Here is a 25,526-nt window from a genome sequence, read left to right on the forward strand (position 1 = left end):
GATGCAGATGCTGAATTCCATGATGTAGAAGATGTGGAGGAGACCCCAGAGCTGGAGGCAAGAGGGCCACGTCAGGCCCGGGACGTCATGGACCAGTTACCAGTAAATGACTATGTAAGTAAGAGCCCGAGGTTCATTACTAAAAGGCGTGTTTGACTGCGGTTGAGCCGGATAGTCATGCTCTCTTTTTTGGTATAAATCGCTATTAATCGAAGTTCCCTTTCAGAACTTAAAACAAACCATGTGGACCACAGGGCATTGAAATTGCTCTATATATCTGCTTAAATCAGGCCAAGACTCCCTTAATGTCTTGCAGCTAATGGAGAGAGGTTTTTAGCCTTCAAAGGAAGCAAGTTTGCTTTGCACAGTTTTTTCTTACCTCTTATGTAGTTAGTGATGTACAAAGACAGCCTCCCAAGGTCACTTATTAATGAATAGATAAATGTATTAATCATGCCTTAATTATCAAGACAAAGAATCACGCGGCCAAAGAGAGTCCTTTATTACATTTATGAAGTGAAGCATATGTTAAATGATTAATTATCCTGAAGTCGTACGCACTAATGCTTTGCACACCTACGATATGCACCTCGCCATCTAGTATGAGACTTCTAGTCTCTGAGCGCAAAGATGAGAAGACGGCGCAAAGAAAGAAATTTGGTTGGGGGGAAAAAAGGCACCATTATCTGCAGAGGTCCAGGAACGACTTGCCTGCCCACCTCATCCAGCAACACGGACTGCAACGTTCCATATAATTAAAGCAAACCCAGATGAAACCACCTTTCGCTTTTGAAATCCTCTCCTTATATCAGCTGGTTAATACATACCAATCCAGCCAATTCCAAGGCTAAGCACAGGCAGGATGTGTTTGTGGGCAGAGCGATAACAAAGGCTTTTGTGAACGTCAGAAGGGATGTGGCTCCCGGTAATTGGAGTCTGGAGTCATGTAGATGCTGCTGGGAAGCCAGATATCTCAGACCTTTCAGAGGATCCTAGACGCAATTCCTTCTTTTAGCTCTCCCACCAGCAGACATCTGCAGCTTGAGGAGGGAATTCATATTTTGCTACAGGTCTCTTCCTGTTGTGCACTTTTTATAAATAATCATCAAAGTTCCTGTGACAGAAGGCCTGAGATATACGAGGCTGACCTTTCCCCAGTCCTGCCACGCTGATGCGTTGTGTGCCAGCACCGCTCTGGATATCTTTCAAACTGAATAACTATCATCTGGCTGCGCTGAGAAATTGCATCATGGTCCTTGACCTACATTGGGAGGATAAGCCTCTGATGATTGGGTCCGGTCGAATCTCAGACTTGTGCGCCTGCCGCAGTTGTTGATGGTAGGCATTGTGACCCCGCGTACTAGCTGAAAGCAGTCTGGCTTGCAGATCGCTGATTGAACCGCCCTCCCCAAGTCTGAACTTAAGATGCACTTTCCAGTCAAGGACCCAAAGAAGATAAATTCACTTTAAACTTAGGACACTAAGATGAATCAAATGCTAGTTTCAAGTTTCTTTTTAAATCTGTAATAAAAAAAAATGGAGGGATGTCAATCAATTAAGCGGTGTAAAATTAACATGTTAACACATGCAGTTGCTTTTTAAGGGATTGTTTATATACATTGGTCATATACACCTAGGAAGGCGTGAGCGCGAGTAAATCATGGGGTAATTTTTAATTTTAGGTGAGCTATCCCTTTAAAAGGTCCCATGGCATGGATTTTTTATTTTATTTTATAATGTATTCTGAGGTGTACTTATATTTTTAGTATGATTTTTACATCATAAAATGTCATAATTTAGAAATAAAAGGCATTTTTTCTATACTGATGTTTGCCCTCTGGCTGAATGCCCTGTTTCAAGGGGCGTGTCTGCTGTGAGACTTCAGTAAAAACACCCACTGTTGTGATTGGCTGACATCTTTGCATTTGAAATGAGCGGAGGTTTAACAAGGTCTACGAGGCACGTCAGAGAGACGGATGTCACTTCTCATCAGTTCTCCCAGCACGTCTCAGTTCAGTGAACTGTTGTAGTTACTAGCATATACTTCCGGTTATTTGTTTATTTCTAGTCGGAGGGACCGTCACTCATGTCAGAAAGTTAGTAACTTTAGTAAATTATGGATCAGCGCTGATTCGAGACGCGAACCGTTTAGAACGATACAGTCCGATTTGGTGAACTGGTTCGGTTCACTAAAAAGAACCGGTTCAAAAGAACGATTCGTTCGTGAACCGGACATCAATGGACCAGAGACGGAGCGATTGCTAACAAGGTTATATATTGTAACTACTGAGTTGTGAGAGCACTGTCAGCACGAGTTTATTTTGTTTGTATCTGAGAGTTCTGAATAAACACGAGTCTCAGTCACGCCGAGTCCGTCTTCCTCCTTATTCTACCAACTTTGTAACACATGTAATGTACCATTACAGCTGTCGAGATGAACGAGTTACGAATAAGTGTTGATTATAGCATTATTTTTTGATATTTTCCTATCATATGAAAAGCGTCAGTGACGCGCATTGAGTACACAGCGCAAACAAAGACAACAGCACAGTAATCGGATGTAATCCAGTTTATTGTGGGCCCGGATACTCTGACGCTTACCCCCCTTCTGCTTAATCTCGCGCCGCGCATGGTGCCTCCGCTGTGGGCCAGATGCAGTACTGGGGGTCGGTGATGTTGAAGTCCGACCGGCCAATGCAGCCCGAGCTTCAGTGTGCGTGAGGTTTATCTCTAAAGATGTGGCTCTGCCGATGTTGAGCAGAAACTCACGACTGTATGCACATTTTAGAACAGATAGACGCGACGAGGGCGTACAAAAACACTGACTCACAAGATAGAAAATACGAAAACACCGTTCTGTCAGGAGAGAGAGAAGCCGCAGCGTGTGCACGAATAATAAAGTTCTGTGTGAACTTCAATAATTAGCTACACATCAGAAATCACTGATCACAGATCAGAAGGAACTGAAAAAAGACTTCTGTTTTCATTTGTACATCCAAACACTGAGAAACTGCCAGCATTCACTCGTTCACAAGCCATGATCTCTTGTGGACAAACAAATATGGCGCTTGCATGGGCGTGCCAAATTCTCTGGGCGGAGGAAAGGGAGGTAACCGTTCCTGTTATGACAGGACAATTCAAGATCAGCTCGTCTGGGCTGTCATTTTCTCAAAGGCAGAGAAAGACACCCAGAACTCGGTTCTCACCGATCAAAATTTCTAGCCACTTGGGGACAATATTCAGGCTAGGGGAACTCTTAATGTTGAAAAACCTCATAAAATGAAAATTTCATGCCATGGGACCTTTAAGGGAACTACGCTCTAGTCTCTAACTACGCTATCAATCAGATAAGATTTGTTTTTGAAAGAAGTCTCGATGCTCACCAAAGCTGCATTTATTTGATCAAAAATACTGTAAAAACAGTAATATTCTGAAATGTTATGTTTATATTTTATGTAATTTATTCATGTGAAGATCTGATTCAAGAATGTTCAAGAAACATTTCTTATTATTAAACAGCTATACTTTTTTTTATTTATTTGAAATAATTTGTGACAGTAAAGACATTTAAAATGTTACTCATTATCAATTGAATGCACACTTGCTGAATGAAGTATTGACTTCTTTTTAAAAAATCGTACTGAACCTAAACTCTTGAACGGTAGTGAATATCAATACACACAGGAAATGCAAATCTGCAATAACTTTCTTCATACTTAATCGCCCAAGCATAAAGATGGTGTCCTCTGCAGGTGTTCACATTAAAATGAATGATGGTTCAGCTTCAACGATAATTAAATTCCACCATACAATGAATGCAAAAGCTTTACTTTTGTTCTAAACAGTGTGTCTGGGTTTGATTTATAAATAAACCTTTCTCCCCATAAGACTTTTTTTTATTGTGTACACTCTTATCAGTTCCAATCGCTATAGATGTTCCAATCAGTTTTTAGAACAGAACAAAGCATGTCAAATTTAATATGCAGTCACAGTTTAAATAAATAAATAAATAAGCAAATAGCGTGTTAATCATATTTAATTATGTGTAATACGTTAGTGCATTAACTAACTAAAAATAATAATAATTTGGTGCATGAAGAATTTCACTCGAAATGAATTTACAATCAATTAAAATCTTTTGGGAAAAAGTATCTCTCTCGTGTCTTGGTTTCGCATCAACATAGTGTGAAGTTTGAGATAATTTATGCCTTCAGTTACGGTCTATGAAATAAATCCAGAGGGTGTCAAGTTGAGAATCAACTGTATGATGTGCCATGCCATAATAAATGAGGAGTTTTCATTCTTTCTCGCATTAAATGCAAGTACATCACGCTTTAACAGGCTGTAACACTAAACGACGACAGGCTTTGTGAAGCTAATATAAAATGTTAAAGCCAGCTATAGGCATCTGTTCTTAATTACTCTTAGTAGTTTATGAATGACTGACATCATGTCCCAGAGCCCTTCTTGTCATCGCCACATGCAACAGAAAGACACATGAAGTCTCAAACGTGAAGTTATTAACACACTTTCTGCAACAGGATAATCAGTTTGATTAATATGCCTCTGTGCAACAATACCATTCATAGTCTCCTTGTTTTATACTAATCACACATCATTTCACTCGGGGGGGAAAAAAAAAAGCCCTCTATTTTCCCAAATAACATCCACCTTTCATGCTGGCAGGGGGTTTTTCTGTGCAAGTCTGATAAATCAAACGGTGCTACACTGACAGGCTTTGTGCTGTTACCAAAATGAATTGTTGTCTCAACACTCGTGACCCTAAACCTGAAAAACATTATGAATCAGTAATTGTCTTTGTGCATTTGTGAGAGTAATAAATCAAAGAGTACAGGCATCACCCTTCTTTCTCTTGCACTAGTCTAATCATTAGGAGAATGCAATTTTCACTCCATTCATCATTGCATAGTGAGCTCATGAAAACTCAAACATGCTTCGTTTATGGAGAGCATAATGAGAGATGGGACTCCAGAGGAGAAACGCATGCCATTATGCATCTTCACACGCACATGGCACATTATAATTCACTGCGCTTCATCTCAAACCCAAAAAGATCGATAATGATAATAATATACCTGTTTATGCTATACAAACACCACATATGACTGTGAATAAATATCATTTTCCTCCGGGCAACACATTTCAAAGCTATTTCTGCTGTCGTGTTTATTTGCGTCATTCAAAACAGGAATTCTGAAGCGTTGCCAGACAACCTAGAGAGATATGGCTTCATCTGCCAATCTAATGCAAGATCATCAGAGGTGACTAGGTCCACAATGGTGTTTTTAATCAGCCGGATAACGTCATATTGCCTGTGTCGTAAGCTAGGAGAGATCGAAATGCAGTCAAATGAAACTGTGTGAGTCGAGGGTGCTATCTGCTCCAACAGTTATAGGAGATAGAACGTTAAGTGGCACTTCTCGGAACCCATCTCGGCGTAGCGGCTGATCAAAGGCATGGCACTCAGCCCTGGGTAATCTGGAGAGGGCATGCGTACACCATCACAATGGAGAGGGCCAAGGGCCATTAATTCTACCCAATTTACCTTTCACTCCGCGTTCATTTAGCCCTTACACCAATTCACACCCTGCCTGCAAGAGCAAATAAACCGATCCTTGTTGGGCGATCATTACCCCGCTAATTGTTGTAGGAGCATGCCATTCGCTTTCTGCCAAAGTCAAAGTAGGGCACGAGAGTGCATGGGGGAGGGTTCTCATTTCTGAGCTCAAATGAGGCCAGGGTCGCTGCTCGGACTGAGGCACCAATGCTACGCTTTTATGGGAGTGGGAGGGCTGGGATGAAAGAAATAGTGTAATTATCTCAGCGTCTGCCAGTGTCAAACTCGCTCTGACTGAGAACAGACAGGCAGTGGGGTTAAGGGACTTGAATCTGAGATGCCGAAGCCATGAGATGCCACCGGCGGTGTAATGGAAAGGTCAAGGGCATTATATCATATCTGATACCCTGGCTTGGCATATCAAAACCATCTATTTTAAATGCCACTCTGATCCTTGTGACATATCCGAGCATGACAGGGTTTTTTGTCATTGCATGTCTACACCCCATAATCACTCTTCATTCCCCCTTCAGAGCACTGCACCTTTTTATTGCTAAAATCAAACCATAAGTCACGCGCCCTGTGGTAAGATTGCAGGTATTGTTTGGCTGCGGATCTGACCCTGTTGACTCACTCTCTTCGCAGAGAGAAATGGGGCTGGAGCTGGACAACAGCCTAGATGAGCAGGGCTACTGCTGCCAGTACTGTCGCCGTGGGTACCGTTATTGTCGGCGATACTACGAGCCCCTGGGCGGCTTTGGGCCATATCCTTACTATTACCAGGGAGGACGGGTCATCTGTCAGATTGTCATGCCCTGCAACTGGTGGATAGCGCGAATGCTGGGACGAATTTGAGGATCCCGGGGGGAGCCAATGGTGCTATGCTGCTCAGGGGTACGCGTAGACCAGCTTCATTTGTACGAAATATCACATATATGCTCAACCTTTTCCATTCTTTGTGTAAAAAAATTCTGCTGAAGTGAGGCAAAACAATAGCTCGAAACATCCTAAGTGACCTGGTCACTGCCATAACTCTTTTTCATATTATATATGGGTAGTTGATAACATAATCAAGTACAAGATTTTAGGCTAAAATCTTCAAGATGAATGCATAAGGGAAATTACATATTTTAGGTCCTGTTTTGCAAAATTTCATAGTTTTGCCCCCATTTGTTCAACTTGTGGCACAACAAATTACATTTTATTAGTACAAATATACTCCATCTTAGACAGCATTTGTCTTGTAATAATTATGCATGCAGTTTTTATTAGCATATTAATTCTGAAACCACATGGAATGTTAGTCTCTCAATTATCATGGTTTTAAAAACTGTTATTATATAATTAAAAGGCCAAATGCATGTCAACTATCCACATATACTGTGTGTGTGTGTGTGTGTGTGTGTGTGTGTGTGTGTGTGTGTGTGTGTGTGTGTGTGTGTGTGTGTGTGTGTGTGTGTGTGTGTGTGTGTGTGTGTGTGTGTGTGTGTGTGTGTGTGTGTGTGTGTGTGTGTGTGTGTGTGTGTGTGTGTGTGTGTGTGTGTGTGTGTGTGTGTGTGTGTGTGTGTGTGTGTGTGTGTGTGTGTGTGTGTGTGTGCGTGTGTGTGTGTGTGTGTGTGTGTGTGTGTCCGTCCTAAATGGATGCTTTCTGTAAGACTTATTTTCAACAGTCTCTTGATCTGTCCTTGAACTATACGGTAATACTATAAGTACCACAGAAACGGTTGCTGGTCAATACTGTAGTCTACATATTCCATGCAGACCTTTCAAAACAAGAGTCATAACTCCAAATGTTTTCATTTGATTTGGAGTATTTGCGTGTAAAGTTCTTCTGCATGACATTATGTTACCCTTCTGGGGGCCCTTTATTTGTCTTTTTTATAATGGATGAGAGGCATTATAAGGAACCAGGTCAACATAAGTACATTTACATTAATTTGCATGTTTATATTATGAGCTATTGTTTCTAATGCATTTACTGTACACTTAAGTAAGTCCCTGTAGAACTTTGAAAATTAGCCTTTTTAAAAGCTGTTATGTGAATTTAATGTGGCGTAGAACTATACTGTACACATATCACACGGCTATATTTAAGAAGTGACATTGCTAGCACCATAATTGCAGGTCTGGGACTGTTTCAATCAATTCTTTCATCCAAGCAAATGGGTGCTCTATAAATTGCATTTATGTAATCTAATGCTGCTTTGTGTTTTTCCAACAACTTCCTTCTGAATAAAACTGGTAAAAGTTGCAATGTCTGCTACTAATTTACTGCTGTGAAATAACATGCGCACACTGTGAAATACAACACACTGATCATTTTAGTGAGGGACACTGACACTATTGTTATTTAAATCTTCAGATTTCTTAGTTTGTGTTCTTTGAGAATCAAACCCAATGAGCTTGACATTGTTAGCATCATGCTACCAGTTGAGCTCCAAGACGACCAACTAGATGACTGAGCTATATAAGACCTAATAACGGTCGGACACAGTACATTATTTTAAATTATCATAAAGAAAACCTTGGAAGACATTACACTGAAAGCATATGAAATGCATCTTTTCTGAGAAGCCAACAAAAGAGCAAAACACAGGGCTTTCATCTTGAAACAAATAATGCCACATCTGTGACAAACAACCACGCAAAGCCACAAATCAAAGTTAAAACTCACCTTGATGTTTATCTCTTTCGTTTCCATGGTCAGTTGTCTAAATGTGATCTTCATCAGCCATATCTTTCCTCAAAACACTTCGTTCGTCTGCTGAGGCTAAGATCTAATTCACTAGAAGCCTGAGGTAAATGATCAAAGCAAAACTCAAAATACCCCATAGAAAGCTTATTATATTGGATCCTGTTTCTTTTATCACAATGCCCGAAATCAAATGATACACCAGCACTTATCTTGATGCAATGCTAAAAATAAGTGATCTCGACAGAGCCACTGTGGGTAAAATAGCAGCAACTGTTTACAACCATTACAAAAAAAAAACATTATTATTCTTATTATTACACTTATTCACATTAATTTAGCATGTCGTTTTAGACCGTAATTCATAACATATATTTGCACACTCTGATGTTGTTAAAAACCTGTATGACTCTCTTTTCGTGCTGTGTTCATCTTTACCTTAAAGGTGGATGAGGACCGGGGCTGTCAAGCTCCAAAACAGGACCACAAAACCATCATAAAAGTGATCCATGTGACTGTATTCCAAGACTTACTAAGTCATATGATAGCTCTGTGTGAGGAAGAAAAAAAAAATGTTATTAGTTATTAAAACTCTTAATTTGTCTTGATATGCGTTTAACTAATATGAATGCTCTAAGCAAAATTATAATTTCATTTTTTAGTATAATATTCAAAGAGTGAGAGTACTACCGATGAAATAGATGTACAAAAAATAAACACATGTAATTGAGAATTCAACCAAGCTGTTTACAATGTCACTGCACCCTCACAATTAAGTATGAGATATGCCGTATCCATATATACATTTGTGTTTTAATTGCTATTTCTAGACACATACTTAAGCTGGTGTGTTTATGTGCATGTCATATGACAAATAAAACAAGTCGTATGTATATTTGATGTGTAATAGTAACCTGTGGGAAGCCAAAGAACTATAAGCAATAGGCTACCACTGATTCATGACCTGAAATTTAATGAACTAAAGAATAGTAGATATACAGAGCCAGATCCATACTGAGTTTTGTATAACGATTTTAGATTTAAAACAAACAAACAGTGCCCATTTTCATTTGTGAAAGCTCAGAGCTGCTTGTATTTCATTGCCGAGACGCAGAAAGTGAGCCTGCAGCAACAGTGACTGCAGAAGACTGAAGGCAACAATTCAGTGATTCTGGAGCAGTGCAAGGAGGCAGGGTGACTGCAGATTGCAGGTAGGAATGTGAATTAATTCCTTTTGTTAGCACATCAAAAGTGCATTGTAATTTACCTCCAAGCTGTTTGTTTTAGTTCTCTGGATTTAACTCGCAGATTCGTGTACGTGGAGCAGGTAGTCTGTGTTTTACAGGCAGACTATCTGCTTTAAAGCAGTACACCGTGTACAAGAAGAGAGAGCAAATTGCTTGTTAAATATAATTTACTGAGGTGTGACACTACTGCCCTCCAGTGGTGCCTTATGGATATGACTATATCATTGTGCATTGGGGCAAGGGTTTTCTGACTGGGGTCCGGGGACCCCCAAGGGGCCACAGGCAAATGCTTGAGGGACTGTGGAAATGTTTAGAGAAAAACAGTGTAAAAAAATTAATGGATAAATAAATAAAAAGATTACTTCAAATTATATAAATAAATAAATGAAGAAAATAAATAAATATCAGAATTAAAATACAAATTTGATATTAATAAATGGATAAAATAAAAATAAACACATATTATACTATAGTGAGAGAGAAAAAACATAATCAACTAAACATTTTCCATATAATATTTTACAAAAATCTATTGCTGCCATTTAAATTTTAGGATTGGTGTCCCTCGCATGAGAATGATCATATTTGGGGGTCTGTTGCATCTAAAAGATTGAAATTCCCCGGCAGATGTAGGACCCATTCGATGTTTTAAATTGGCTTCTTTGCTCAAGTAAGCTCATAGCATATACATTAAAAGGTAAATGCCAGCCACATCCACTGGGAAAAGGACAAACACGATTTCATTAGGTTTACTGACAATTTTTACATAGTACAATGACTGGTACTGTGGTTTTTTTTATAGAGATGGGCAGGGTCCTCTTTGCTCCGTGCTGTATTTTTCCACTGTTTGCGTGAGAAAATGGACATGGACAGTGGCTCACATCAGCCCTGGTTGTAGCAATAGGTACAGTATGTTCGACTTGAAGCGGCGCTGCGCAGACCGATCGGTGTATAAAATCAAAGTACCATGAGAATGATTACAGATTAGCACACTTCCCTGCTATATTGTAGGTGAAAAACAGTATGTGACAAAATAAGTATGTTTTAATTAGACAGTACTCATAAAAGAGTAAGCAAAAAGTACCCAGATGACCTACTTCCCGCGAGATTCTGAAGTGTGCATACGATACGATGGACACTTTACTATCCCATGAGGTCATGGGAGAGGATTTGCAGTGAAGTGACACAACTGATACATGGAGAATGTAGTACGTCTGGATTACATACTACACACATTCATATTATATAAAACATACTTTTTTAGCGGTTGTGAAGTATTTACTTATTCTAAATAATTACCTTCATTTTGGACGCATGCCTGTATGCTTAGGGAATACCGTTTCCATGAAAGGGTGTACATGGTCTGCAACAATGCTTGTAGGTGGTACGTGGCACTGTTGGCACTTTCGGCGGTGGACAGGGGTCAACATTGGCACCCTGACTGGTCTGCGGATATCCAGCCCCATAAGCAACAAACTGCAATGCACTGTGTATTCTGACACCTTTCTTTCAGAACCAGCATTAACTTCTTGAGCAATTTGAGCTACAGTAGCTTGTCTGTTTGATCGGACCACACGGGCCAGCCTCCGCTCCCCATGTGCATCAATGAGCCTTGGCTGCCCATGACCCTGTCGCCAGACCACTTTTGATAGATACTGACCACTGCAGACTGGGAACACCCTACAAGAGCTGCAGTTTTGGAGATGCTCTGACCCATTCGTCTAGCCATCACAATTTGGCTCTTATCAAACTCGCTCAAATCCTTACGCTTGCCCATTATTCCTGCTTCGAACACATCAACTTTGAGGACAAAATGTTTCTATACTGCATAATATATCCCACCCACTAACAGGTGCCGTGATATTATATATATATATATATATATATATATATATATATATATATATAAACAGAACTGCTTTGGTTGATGCTATAGTATAGCCTATAAGATTTAATAACAAATGTTAAATAAAAAAACTTAAATATATTAAGGATGTTTTTGGATCACTAAATTCATAATTATTTTGAAATATTTAGTCATTTAGGCTGTGCTTATATGTATGTATATATACTATATAGTTCTATCTGTCACATCAATAGTAGACTGCAAAGCAGTTAGGCTACTATAATGTATTGAAATATATCTATTTACATATATTTATTGCAGAAAGAATATACAGATATTTCTGAATTGCCATCAATGGAGGAAGATCTGTTTTTCAGTCAGATGATGTAGATCGCAGCAACCAACATGGGCTAATGGGGCCATAATAATCAGCCAAACCTTGACTTTATGGTTATGACCTGGGAAATATAAAATCATGGTTATTGTTTCATTTGTCAATGGAAGTATTGTATCAATTCAGGCAGTTGAGGGATGTAGGGTGAGAAGTTTAATAGCTGTAAGTGTATTGCTTTTAGCTTCTATAAATTCCCGCTGTGAGACTGCTGCTTTCAAAATTTGATGTAAATATAAAGTGATGAACAAAGGACATAAATTGGAGTGGAAGTCATTAGTCTTAGTTCAGCAACAGAACAAAATCATTGTTTAGTCTTTGTGTGTGTGTGTATGGCAGTATCCTGGTGTGTGAGTAATCTTAGCGCAGCCCCTGACTGGAGGCACATTTCTAATGACCGCCATCCCTCAGCCGTCCCGCCACTCCTCACTAGAGAGACACCATGATGCAATAAACACTCGCTCTCTTCAAGCATGTCATTGGCCCCCAGCTACTTGTCGTCTTGCTTTAAAAATAGAATGTTCCTTGAGCTGATTTTGTACAGCTGTGTTGATGTAAAGACGCAGTTTGACACTGGTGAACCACAGTTGCCTAGAAATTCAGCTTTAATTTCTATAGATATATATATATATAGAGAGAGAGAGAGAGAGTTTTTTTTTTTTTTAAGCTATACGGGTTATTCCGGTTGAGAAGCTTATGATTAGTCATAGATCTTGTATGACATTCAGCAGTGAAACACTGATCAAGCTGTCCTGTCCTGTCTTTTTTAATGCTGCATGATTACCAATGGGGAGTCGACATGTCAAACCGATACATGTGTTTCCTGCAGCATGAAATGCTATACTTCAGCTTTATGTTAAACAACATTTACTTATTCTTGGACAATTATTCTACAGTACATCCATTTATGACGATATTAACCGAGAGACTACAAAGAGCATTATTACTTTTAAAAATTACATTTTGACTTGGATGATGTTTTCTCTCTAGTGTTTTTGGTTTTAAACATCTAATTCAACATTTTCTGCATAATATTTTGTTAACTAAATTCTCCCAACAAAACATTCCAAAGACAATAAAACCACATTGACCAGTACCCTTAAAAGGACATATTTGTACCTTTTTTTCTTTTTTTACCACAAAAAGGTTCATAATAGTACCTTAAAAGGGTCATGAATTGAAATCAACTTTCTTTTGAGCTTTTGATATATAAAATGTCATCGTAATATAAGAATTTCCTGTAAGTTTCAGAGCTGAAACCTCCCTTGTTAGTCAAAGAAAAGCTTTCATTGACAGCTGGCTCAACAAATGATCAATCTGCGAATTTGTTTGCCTGTGATGTCAGAGAGCAGCGATCTACGCCACCTCGACAGAGGAAGAAGAATACCCAATTCTGCAGCCCCATCCACCAACTCACGCCTGACATGTTATAGATAAATAACATAGGACTATGTGGAGCTAAACTGTGGAGCTAATAACATTTTTGAAAGAAAAATTATTTCTTGATGTGCGTTGTTCGCTCTCTTGACTTGTTATTTGAAGGAAAAATACAATCATGGAACTTTTGAACATGCTGATTTGTCTGCAGTGAAGTTTTGTTGATGTACGTACTTGCCGTGTGTGTGTGTGTGTGTGTGTGTGTCTTAGCGTGTGTGTGTGTGTGTGTGTGTTAGTGATGCACGGGTCACGGTTATATCCTCCGATCAAGTGGATCAAGTAATAAAAAATAACATTCCAATTAATTGCAGGTGGATGAGATTCATTATGATGTTTTTGAATGTAAAAACCACACGAACGTCATAAGTTGACCTCAGACAACAGTATAAAAAGATTAAAAAAGCCAGTTCATGACCTCTTTAAGGTATGTATTTGTACTTGCATTTGTTAGGGTAATATGCACCTTTTAGGAGTAAAAAAAGGGTACTGCCCCAGTGATAAGCTGTTGTACCCCTAAAGGTACAATTTTGACATTCTTTTTCTCTCTGTATACAGTATAATATAAATACGTTTTAGATTATAATAAAGTTGTATTGCATTTTTAAACATATTCAGAAAATTGATATTTTGGGACAATCTTTCATGTTTTTTTTTTTTACTATTTTATAAAATGTATTACTTATCAATTACTACTTAAAATGCTATTAATAGACTGATTATTGACATACTCCCATTGTGAAAACTTAAAGTTCCTATATTGCCTTTAAAAAAACATATCCAACACGAGACAGTTTCGCTGTATTACAAGAAATTATACCTGTCACCCCTTCCTCTATATTTGAATTCAAACGTTTATATAAGCATATTATCTACTCCAATTCATGCAACATTTGCAGTGGTGTGGTAAAATATGTTCTTATTTTCACAGGACACAGGCTGTGCAAATCGTTTTAACAACCAATTTCAGTTGCCATTTTGCTCCGTCTATACTACAGTTACCTTTAACAGCTTTGATATGGTGTTTTTCTGTATATGTTATTGTTTTATTTTTCAGTGTTGCCTGTAGGGTTCAGAGTGCTGGGTAATCTGCAGCTGTGTGTGAATAGTAGACTTGGGGGTAAGCGCTCCAGCATGTACCAGCTGCCAGATGGCTCCATCAGCAGACACACATATATGCCTGTGCACACACACACCCCACCGTATAAGACCAGAGAAAGCCTCTCCAAACCCATACCACCGAGTAATCACACACACAATCATTTCTATCCTCACCACAAGTCCAGCACACACAGAGCTGCAGGAGATAAAACAGTTTTGTGTTCTCTTGCAGTATGTGTTAGTTGTTTAAAGATTTTTTGTCCACAAGACAGCAGAAAAAATAAGATTGCATAAAATCATTGAGGGTGCATGTTAAACGAATAGTAAAATGAGAATCCTATCATTTACCCAACTTCATGTCGTTTCAAATTTGTGATGTAATTTTTTTTTCCATGGGACACATAAGGACAGTTAAGAAAAATTTCCAAGCAGCTCTTTTTCACATGATAGTCCAAAATGGCCACAGGCTGTCAAGCTCCAAAAAGGGCAAATAACCATAAAAGCAGTCCATACATTGTACAATGCAATGGAGTATCTGTGCCATAGTCCTATAGAGAGTTTTTGGAGTTTGACAGTCGATAAGAAATGTCATTGTACAGTAGAATATTTTAAAAATAACTTTTGGTGTGTTCCAGAGCGCCGTAACCACCATAGACATTGAGCCAGAACCCCCCCCCCCCCCCCCCCCCCCGAAAAATTAGAAATGGCCAAATTGTCCCACCTAATATTTTAGATTTTTGAGGTTGCTCTGCTGTACTCCATTACACACCGCTCTGTTTGTTGCTAGGATTACAAAAGTAATGAGTAAGATGGCCAATCAAATCAAAGAAGGCGGGGCTTACTGAATTCCAACACGACACTTTAGTTATAGCAGTGAAAGAGTGTGTCGTAAGAAGGAAGTAGCTAAACATTTAATATTTGACTGTTTTACAATAAAAACTGTACAGTCATATCAGTGATGCAAACTTCAATAAATTAAATTGAAAATATGATATTATTTATGTTAATCATAACTGAATTTGACGCGACAAGATACGTTTTGCATTTTTACATATTAGAGGAAAATAAGAGTGAATGTGTGCATATTTAAAAAATAAAAATAAATAATAATTTTTTTTTTTTTTTTTTTAAATCCTAAACCACTACCCCACAGCAAAAAAAAAAAAAAAAAAACTTGGTTCCCCCCAATGTCTAAGACATGGTTACAGCCTTGGTGTGTTCCACACACAACAACATACGGGTTTGAAATGGAATCAGGATTTTTTTTTTCACCCACTCAAACAAAGGCATAATTTAGCTTCCCATGCCTGATTGGTCAAAAACTCTTAGGCGCTTTGCTTCCTGTAGTTAACAGATTGCCAAAGTTACCGCGCCGCTCTGTAGTCTACAGAGGAAGCAGACAATCTGAATAAGAGCACATATGGCTGAAAACAGAGCTCCCCACAGCAGCCTCGATTCACAGCAAGATGTGCGAGATAACTGGAATTGCATCTGACCTCTGTTAATTCACGTTAACAGAAGAAACACTTGAGGAGATGCACCGGGAGGTTTTAATACGTTGGAACAATGATAGCATCTGCCTTATGGGCTTTGTGTTGTTTAACCAGTACCCACTCAATCTGTGATCTTGAGTTTCAATTTCCACAGCAAAAAGGGAACAGGAGATCACACGTTTACATTAAGGCAAAATTGTTTTTTATTATATTTATTCTCTTTTGGTTCTCTCTCTTTTTTTTTAGAAAAACAAAATCTAGTCTACTATAGGACAATTGGAAAAATAGGAAAGCCCCAAGAAAAGGCAAGCTGAAATTATAGGAAGAGCACTGGCATACCTTTACCCCAAAACTACAAAGCTTAAAGCCTGCAGTCAACAAGACCAGGTCTGAAGACCGATTGTCTTATTGACGTAATCTTGCGTAATACAAGATGTAGCTGTGATTGTCAGAGCAGCACCAGAGCTCTGGTGTTAGTCAAAGTGAATTAGAGGCAGAGGCCTGATGCCCATGATCAGCGGCTTGCCTTCAGGGAGTGCGGTCCACATTTACCCTCAACAACTTCAGTCACTTCTTCCAATTTAGCACAAATTTAGTTTTCGGATCAACATAGCTACAACATCCACTCTGTTTACTTGTGGAGATGCCGCTATTAGGAGACTCTGCTCTGGATTCATTGGATATAAATGAGGCGAAGACGGGAATGGAGGCCACGAACAGACTCGACTACATCAACTACAAATAAATACATTAAAAAAATCGACTTAAATGTCAGTCCACACCAGCTGTGTCTGAGACAATCTGTGATCTGAAAAACAGATGTGTAAGGCATCAATCAAAAGATATGTGGTCGATACAGGGTAAAAGTATGACAGCGTATAGGCAGAAACCAAAGGACATCGCATTTATAGCACTTATGCTCAGTAAAAAATGGCTTTAAACACATCACAGTGAATAAGAACAGCATGATAGCTCAATCTCATAAAGCTACGTTCGGATCCCCTTATATTGAAAAATAGATAAAATATGAAAGGTGTGCGGATTACATGGAACGCTTTAAATTGGAAAAATACAGCTCGCAATAAACACACATACTGGATTCTTATGGGTGATATTAGCCCTACATACTGCATATTTTCCCTCATTTTTGCATTTGTTTAAAAAACCTTTTATACAGAATTTTGAAATTTAGAAAATAAATAAATTTGTGGCCATAAATTGAATCTCAGTTGTATATTATATATATATTTATATATATATTTATTTGTATATATATATATATATACTGCGTGCCATTTCATATGAACAAGATTATAATGGGGAAATACTTTAGCAAATGATTTTGGAATTTGTCACTATATTCTTTAGTCTGTTACTATATACAAAAAAGGTCTACAAGAACGGTGTTCTTGACAGGCAATGCCAATTTCCATAAAAGCGCAGTGCTTTTAAATTTGTGTGTAATGGACAAATAATAACCTCGTCTGTTCTGCCGGTATGAAGGGGATGAGATAATGTCATAATTCTGTATTAAAAACAGAGCGAATCATACAAGTTTCCCCTTCAAAACATCACTTCCAAAACAAAGCATTAACCACCTAGGCACTCTTTCAGTCTCATTCCAATAGGCATCCTTTTGAAGTCCATTGAGATAGCTACATAGGAAAAAAATAAAAATGATTCTCCATCTTGTATGTCCCAAGTAACTGTGTGTTTGTGTGTGTGTGTGTGTGTGTGTGTGTGTGTGTTTTAATCCAAAAGTCAATGGTGTTGTTGGTTTCATTTTGGCTTCTCACCAACTCTTCCTTTGGTCCCTCTGCTGGATCAAGTCTTTGGATTTGTCTGTGGAGATGAGAAGAGACAGAAACATCTCAACTGGCACATATGGTGGGAATATCCCTGGTTGGAGAATGGCTGCTCTCCTGTTGGGAGTTTGGGGATGATGGAGAGCAAACCAAAGAGCTTTCATCAAGACATCGTGGTCGGTATCCCTTAAGGTTCAAATTTAGGCACAATATCACAATAACTTTGAGTAAACAAAGTTTGAGTTTACTTTGAGTAGAAGCCCATTCTAAACAATCAAGAGCAATAAATTACAGATCATCTGCTCCACTGAAAAAAATCCTGTATTTATTTGTTTTTCATTTGTTGGTCGATTGTGTCCACATTCCCCTGTTTGGCCGACAGTTTAGGTCTCAGCCGGCTCCGCTTTTACCTGGATGAAGTGGGAGGCAGGTATCTGCATGGTGACCGGCAGTTCCTGCAGACCTTGAGAGCCCTCCAACAGCTCTTTGTCCTCAGGCTCTGGATGCAGAGCCACTTCTCCTCTCACTTCCAGCTCCTCCACAGGGGTGAGGCCCTCACTGGGGCTGCTGGCCAGCTGCAAGCACATGTCTGAGTGTCCGTTGAGGGTCTGGCCCAGCTCCTGCCCGGCATTGTTGATGATCACAGTTCTGTAGCTCAGCTCCGCCACTCCATCCTCGATCTCCTCTTTGCAGAATGAGGCCAGGCTAGGGTTGCTGTTGACCAGAGACTGGAGGTAATGTGGGTCTAGGATCTCCTCCTTCACCTGCAGGCCGTGAAGTTCACTGGGCTTCAGGACAGTGGCGATGACCGTTCCAGGCTGCTGGGCCACTACAGGCTGCCCGTTGGCATTGAGGGTGACCAAGCGGGTGATGCCGTTAAGAGATCCGGCTTGCTGTGTTGTGGTGACCCCTCCACTGGATGAGCCCAGAGTGGACATGAGGAGCTGCTGGTGCTGGATGCTGTCTGTCGTCAGAGAGGCAGTCTGGATGGTGAGCACATCTTTACCCCCGGGGCTGGAGGAAGGCACAGTGTGGAGAATGACCCGAGGCGGTGAGGTATGATTGGAGGAATCTCCATTGGTCAGAACAGAGGACAGCGGCAGGGTCTGCAGGGTGACTGAACCTCCTCCTTGAGCTCCTGACGTGAGGACCATGGGAACTGACCCTGGCATATTTATAGTCCTGAGAGAGAGACGGGCAAGGGGTTACAAAGCGAGAACACTCCCTGAAACCAGAGACAATGTATATAGAGGAGATTACATTAATGAGAAATGATAATGCTCAATATGGTAGCTATGAATTTAAAGAGAATTAACACATGACAGGTGGAAAAAATAGATAATAAGAACTTCCCAAATATACATATCATTAGTTGGTCATTTTAGATAAATCCTGGCTATGATGTACTAATTTATTCTCTCATTTTAATTTAGGTAAACCGTGACAACATACTAATATGTTCCCTCATTTTAGTTAAATTGTGGCCACGGTGTACAGCTTCGCTCCCTCATTTTAAATTAGTTAAATGTTTTTATTCGTTCCCTCGTTTTAGTTAAATGGCAACATGATTTACCTCAAACGAGGGAACAAATTCTTAATATGTGGCCACAATATCTTGTTTTTTCCCCCTGAATGTCATGTACAAGGCTCTGCAACTCATGTTACTGCCTAGGAAAAGTGTTACAAATGATCACAATTTTACTTATGTGTGTACACACACACACACACACACACACACACACACACACACACACACACACACAAACTCACCTTATGGAGTGGTGTGTAGGTGCTGGGACAGCAGCTCCTTGATTTGGCTGAAGAACATGGACCGTCTGCAGCAGCTGTTCTGCTTGTTTGCTGTTCAGACCGGGACTCATCTCTCTCTTCACTGACTTCAACTGCGTGCTCTTTCCCTGCGCACGCGATGAACCGCGGCCCACTGCCCGTCCGTGAGGAGCAGACCTATGCCCTCCGTAGCCAGAACTGCCGTCGTCCCCTTGGCTATCATCCTCATCTATAATAACCAGATCTGAGGGCATCTCCTTAAACTGGTAAACAAGCCTCTGTCCTTCAACCTTGGCCAGTATGCCCCTCTGGTAATAGTACCTAAAAGAGAGCAAGAGGAAGCAAGAGGTCAGGAAAGCAATTCCACTGGCATGATTGGTCCCTCTGGGTGAAGTGTTTGTAACCATTGGCTTACCTGAGTGCTCTGCCCATGGTTTCATAGTTCATATCAGGCTTGTTTTTGTGCTTGCCCCACAACTTGGAAACAGCCTTGGAGTCCACCAGCTTAAAAATGCCCTTCTCTCTCTGTGTCCATTTGATGTATTTGGGACAGGTGTTTTTGTCTTGCAGCAAGGCCAGGAGGAACTCCCACAGGTAGATAGTGTTACCTACAAGAATAAGGGTCTTTTATATTCCTCTGTCGACTCATTAAAAGTTTAGACTTATAAAAAGCTTAAACAACTTTCATATTTCACACGCGAATCCACAGGTCTTATTTAACCAGCAGAACGGGCAGAGGTGCAATTATTGTACTCGTTCTCATAACCTTAATAAATCAATTCTCCCTTCATGGTAGCCTTACGCTGAGCTGGAAATTAATTAGAGGGCCCTGGCACTAGATTATTCTTGTTTGTCATGTGCTTTGGCCAGAAGTGGTTAAAAACAGCTACCCCGGCAGTGCGAGAGCCAGAGAGAGAGCAGACCGGCGTGTCAAGGTGATGTATATGTATGCGGCCAGCCTCCTCTCTGAGCTGGGAATGGGGCGCATGCATAAGGGGCCTCTATCAGGACAGCATCGATGTGCCCTCCAGCCTGCTATCACTTTTAGTTCCCTCACAAATGCAGCACTTTGAGAGCACCTCATCAATTAAGCAGTCGCAGCGCTACCTCTCTGGCAGTAAGAGAGACTCATGATGCATTCAGGAGAGAGAAAAGCAATAGTTTCCAACTTTTTCTCCTTTACTACCGTGCGGTGATCCGATATTGCGCTTACCTTTGCCCTCTTTGCTCTTCTTCTTAAGCGGGAGAGATGGATTGGTGATGGGAGAGCAGGGCCGCACTGGTCTTGGTTTGCGCACTGTAGGATGATCGCAAAAAAATAGTTACCTCTCAGACCATCAGATCAACTAAAAATAACAATTTTAGATGTCTTTGGTTGTTTTCTGAACAATTCTGCATTTTTTGGTCTCATCTTTAGTTTTAAATATAATGCAGCAAAAAAGAAACAAATCAAAAAAGGTATAGACTGCCTTCTACTGGAGGATTGTGGTACCTTTGCTTTTCCTGACAGGCTTGGAAAGGTTCCTTTGCGGGATCTCATCCATAGAGGACGTCTCATCATCCAGGGGACCATCCATGCAGCCGTTTGAGAGCTGCTCTGGACGCAGGGAAATGTAGGTCAGGTCTGATTCCAGCATAGTCCCATATGTGTGAACTACAGAAGGGCAGAGGTCAAGTATTAGAATGCTTGTTTGCTTAAACATTCACAAACAGAACTGAAATGAGAAATAGTATCCGTATGTGTGCCAAGTGACTTTAAGAGGTCTTCCCAAAATCATTTCTAAAGGAAGAAAAAAGAAAAAAAGTAAACTGACAGCGAGTCATCACATACTCATGCGTTTTTCATCCAGGATGTTATTGGGAGATTCCATGTTTAGCAGGGCCTCAGCTGCCTCGATGGTCTCCATATTGTCCTCTCCGCCTGAGACAGGGGTCTCTACTGTGAAAAAACATTGATAAAACATTTACATCACTTGACAAACATTAACCTTGGGTTTCATTATTATGGGTTTCACTTAAAAGTGTTTGAGAGTAGTTTTCTTGGATATTTAAAGAACAAATTGACTTTATTGGTTTAGATGTTTTTCTGTATAGACAGATACAAATGTGTAATAAGCTTTGATTATTTACTGTGTTAAGTGACAAAACTATCTTTTTAATACTATTATTTTCTTATTAAATACGAACACACTACAGTTCAAAAGTCTGGCGACAGAAAGATTTTAAAAGAAATTAATACTTTTATTCAGCAAGGATGCTTTAAACTGATCAAAAGGGGCTGTAAAGATATACGTTTTAAAAGATTTCTATTTCAAATAAATACTGTTCATCAAATAATCCTGACAAAAAATTTATCACGGTTTCCACAAAGAGACCTGGATTAAGCAGCACAACTGTTTTTAACATTGATAATAATAATAAGTGTTTATTGAGCAGCAAATCAGCATATTAGAATGATTTCTGAAGGATCATGTGACATTGAAGACTGATGCTGAAAATTCAGCTTTGCCATCACAGGGATATTTCTGTTTTACTGGATTTTGATTAAATAAATACAGCCTTTGTGAGCATAAGAGACTTCAAAGACTTTCGTGTTGTGGACTTTTTTGGGTGCGAGGAATACAGTTTTTTTTTTAAATATGCCACCTATAGTTGTGATCACTTATTGGACTCACCAGACAGCCCCACATCTCCCATGATGTTCTCTTCCACCACATCCTGAATGGCGTCCACCATGATCCCATTAGTAACCTCATCTGCCTCCAGTCCAGAGTACACCTGCATGAGGTCGGCAGCGGGCACCTGCTCCACGATCACCGCCGGGAACACTGAAGGGTCGTCCAGCTGTGGGAGAACAAACAGAGAGATAAATGTACCATTGATCTAAAATCAACCGCCATGCAGTGCTTTCAGCAGAAAGGCAGTAAAGTGCACCATAATTGCTTTAAAACACATAAATTTGCCCCTTCCCTGCAGATGAAAGCTTCTAATACACAATCGTCCAGGTTACTCATTCTCACAGAGGCACAAGTTAATGGCCCATTCATAATGGCTTTAACCTGAGCTGGTTCAGTCACTTGGTTGGACTCTTAGCCTACTATGCGTCAGCATTACAATAAGGCCAGAGACAAGCCTGTGGTTTCATGTGATTAAATGACGTAAGTACAAACGCATCACAGTTCTAGTGAGGTTCTTATACACATGACCCTGTTTGCTCCCAGGGTTATGAGCTTCATGCCAAAAACACCATTTCAGGCTTCCTCATTTCCACCAGCATTCCAGAGTGAGGGTGGAGATCACATTGGGAGAAAAGAGGAAATAGTTGGTACTGGACTCTGAAGCCACAAGAGACCATTACTCAACCCTACCACAGTCAACACTGCCAAACTACACCAACATACTTAACAAAAGACATCTTTCTTCTGTCTTTTTGCGTTCTTATTCTTTTAAGCAGTCTAGATGAGTCAGGCTTGTTAGTAAAAGCAACTTGAAGTGCTTTCCTTTAAAAAAAAAAAATTAATAATGCACATACAATCCATTTCCAAAGAAAACTGGAGCTGAAGATAGCATAGTGTGTGTGTGTGTGTGTGTGTGTGTGTGTGTGTGTGGGGGGGGGGGGGGGTCTACTACGTTCCAGGATTTTTTTTTAAATGAACGCATTTGTCTGTTGTGTAATGTAACCACTAGATGGCAGCAGAATGCAATTTTTTCACATTTCCAGTTGTGCAACTGTATGAAGATGACCAAAACAACATGCAAAGACATAGAGCATGTTTTTGCTTGTTCCTGGCCAAAGAAAATGATCACATAGATGCATAAAACAAACACATTTAACAATAATTGATCAATGTAATACAGTACTGAGGAATGCTTGAAATATTGTCACTTTGCAAACAATATTGTGAAACATAAGCCATCTTACATATTACATCTTCCTTTGGCAGTATTTTCTGTTTTTGTTCCATCATCCTTTTCTATTTGCTGTTGTTATGGCATTTTCCCCAGAGACTCAATGGGTTTAACTTTTCAAATCTCAGTTCAAGACCAGGATAATTCATTCAGTAGGATAACAACTACAAACTACTATAAACAGATTAAATTGTTTTGAGGCTGTTCAATAGAATTTAGCGATTGCTAAATTGAACACTTGAATATAGCTACTGTTTAATCTGGATATACACTAGTGTTGTTCAAATGTTTGGGGTCTGTAAGAATGTTTGGTTTTAATGTGTCCCTATTACAGTGTAATTATACATTTAAGTACTGGGTAATAGTAAGTACATGTACTTACTATACTGTAAGGTTAGGGTAGGATTAGGGTTTGGTTTAGGGTTAGTTACCTGTAATTATGCATACTTTTTAGTTATTACTATAGTAAATACATGTAGCATGTGTAACAAGGACACATTAAAATAAAGTGTAACCATTTTTTTTAAAGAATTAATTTGATCAAAAATACAATAAAACAGATATATTATGAAATGTTACAATATAAAATAATTGTTGGTTTTTACTGGCCATCTGTTCTGGTGTATCCCAAGACACTGGGATAACCCTACAACAAACTGATGGATAGACGTTTTCTATTTTAATACATATTAAAATTTAATTAATTCCTGTGATGTCACAGCTGAATTTTCAGCATCATTACTCCAGTCTTCAGTGTCACACGATCCTTCAGAAATCATTGTAATATGCTGATCTGGTGCTCCTTATTACTATTAATGTTGTAAACAGTTGTGCTGCTTAATATTTTTGTAGAAACTGGATAAAAAAAAATCAGGATTCTTTGATCAAAAGAATAAAAAGTTCAGAAGAACAGCATTTATTTGAAACAGAAATAATTTGCAACCTTTTCAATGGTCTGTACCGCTACTTTTGATCAATTGAATGTGTCCTTACATAATAAAAGTCTCAATTTCTTAAAAATAAAAAAATTATTACCAACCCCAAATTTTTAAACGTTAGTGTACACCAACTAAATGATAGATATCAGTGCTCGCCGTTCATCATTCTACTAAGAGAAGAGTTTTAACTAGGCTACACAGACACCGGGTGAATCCCACAAGCCATGACTGCTGAGTAAGCGGGGAACTTATTCTGTGCATTCGTTCAGTCCCTCCTTTCTGTCCTGCCATACCTTGGAACTACAGACATCAGATTTCATGATTATGCAAAAAACTGGTGATCAGTTTACATAGCCTCTCTCATTCTGCCCGACAGGTAAATGCAAAACAGCAGAGCATGTCTATATGAGTCTATACACAGTTAAAATTTCTTGCATTAAATGCTTTTGTCAGTAGACCAATTTATGACGTAAATTGAACAGCTCCGTGCTGTTAATACAGCTTTTAAAAAAAACTATATCTCAATCTTGCACAATAAAGCTTCTGTTTTTTTTTTATAAACAGACTGTCATAAACCTCTAACATCCTTTTTTTCAGAATTATCAACCACATTTCTAAAAGGGAAACATCAGATAAAGATCAGTCATTTGAATAGTTGAGTTCTGTCTTCTTATTGTGTGCATAGTATGCGCTTTGTCCTGCAGTTAAACTCTCTTCTGCTTTACCTGACGCCAGTGGTGATGCTAAAACACTGATGCAACACAAGACCCTCATTTGCAATGTTGGAGACAGGTTCTTGGATGATTCTCGAACGCTGTGCACTAACCAGGCTTGATGCCACAGGTATTCAGCAATAAGTAATTAGTCTCTTCACCACTAAAGCTACGCAATGTCATGTCATCATAGCCATAGGACGTGTGATGTGGCAAAGAGAAGATATGTAAGCCTGGCTCTGTCATAGAGCAGGTGATTTTATAGACTGTGGATGCACCCATACAGATAGAGTTCATTTTATGCTAACGTGTGTAACGTGTTGGCTTTGATGCCAAAAAGCATCAACTTTGCCACACAAAGAAATACTGGCAGCCACACTACATGAAAGTGTATTGAAGAAATACCACTATTAATGATGTCTATGATATGTGCAACCGTTCAAAAGTTTGAGGTCAGTACGATTTTTCAGATTTTAAAGTCTTTCATGCTCACAAGGCTGCATTTATTTGACCAAAAAGAAATATTGTGAAATATTGTTTTTAAATGTAATTTATTTGTAGCACTCAGTGTCACATGATCCTTCCGAAATC

General features: G+C 39.4%; 2 protein-coding genes across 4 annotated transcripts in view; one reads left to right on the plus strand and one right to left on the minus strand.

The window, feature by feature from the left end:
- The window catches only part of tnmd (tenomodulin), a 65,350-nt gene extending 57,521 nt beyond the window's left edge, over positions 1-7,829 (plus strand). The window contains exons 6-7 of the mRNA XM_079838863.1: positions 8-114; positions 6,224-7,829. Coding sequence (XP_079694989.1) covers positions 8-114; positions 6,224-6,433 — 317 coding nt within the window. The 3' untranslated portion in view covers positions 6,434-7,829. The remainder of the gene's footprint in view (positions 1-7; positions 115-6,223) is intronic.
- A 9,466-nt stretch (positions 7,830-17,295) lies between these two features.
- elf1 (E74-like ETS transcription factor 1) overlaps positions 17,296-25,526 on the minus strand; it is a 42,966-nt gene continuing 34,735 nt past the window's right edge. For all 3 annotated transcript variants that reach the window (XM_079838400.1, XM_079838401.1, XM_079838399.1), the window contains 7 exons: positions 22,051-22,219; positions 21,207-21,314; positions 20,868-21,029; positions 20,589-20,672; positions 19,791-19,983; positions 19,358-19,696; positions 17,296-18,769 (listed from right to left, as the gene is read on the minus strand). In XM_079838400.1, the coding sequence (XP_079694526.1) occupies positions 17,971-18,769; positions 19,358-19,696; positions 19,791-19,983; positions 20,589-20,672; positions 20,868-21,029; positions 21,207-21,314; positions 22,051-22,219 (1,854 nt within the window). In that variant the 3' untranslated portion in view covers positions 17,296-17,970. The remainder of the gene's footprint in view (positions 18,770-19,357; positions 19,697-19,790; positions 19,984-20,588; positions 20,673-20,867; positions 21,030-21,206; positions 21,315-22,050; positions 22,220-25,526) is intronic.

This window comes from Gobio gobio (genome assembly GCF_949357685.1).
Source record: "Gobio gobio genome assembly, chromosome: 16".
NCBI classification, from domain to species: Eukaryota; Metazoa; Chordata; class Actinopteri; order Cypriniformes; family Gobionidae; genus Gobio; species Gobio gobio.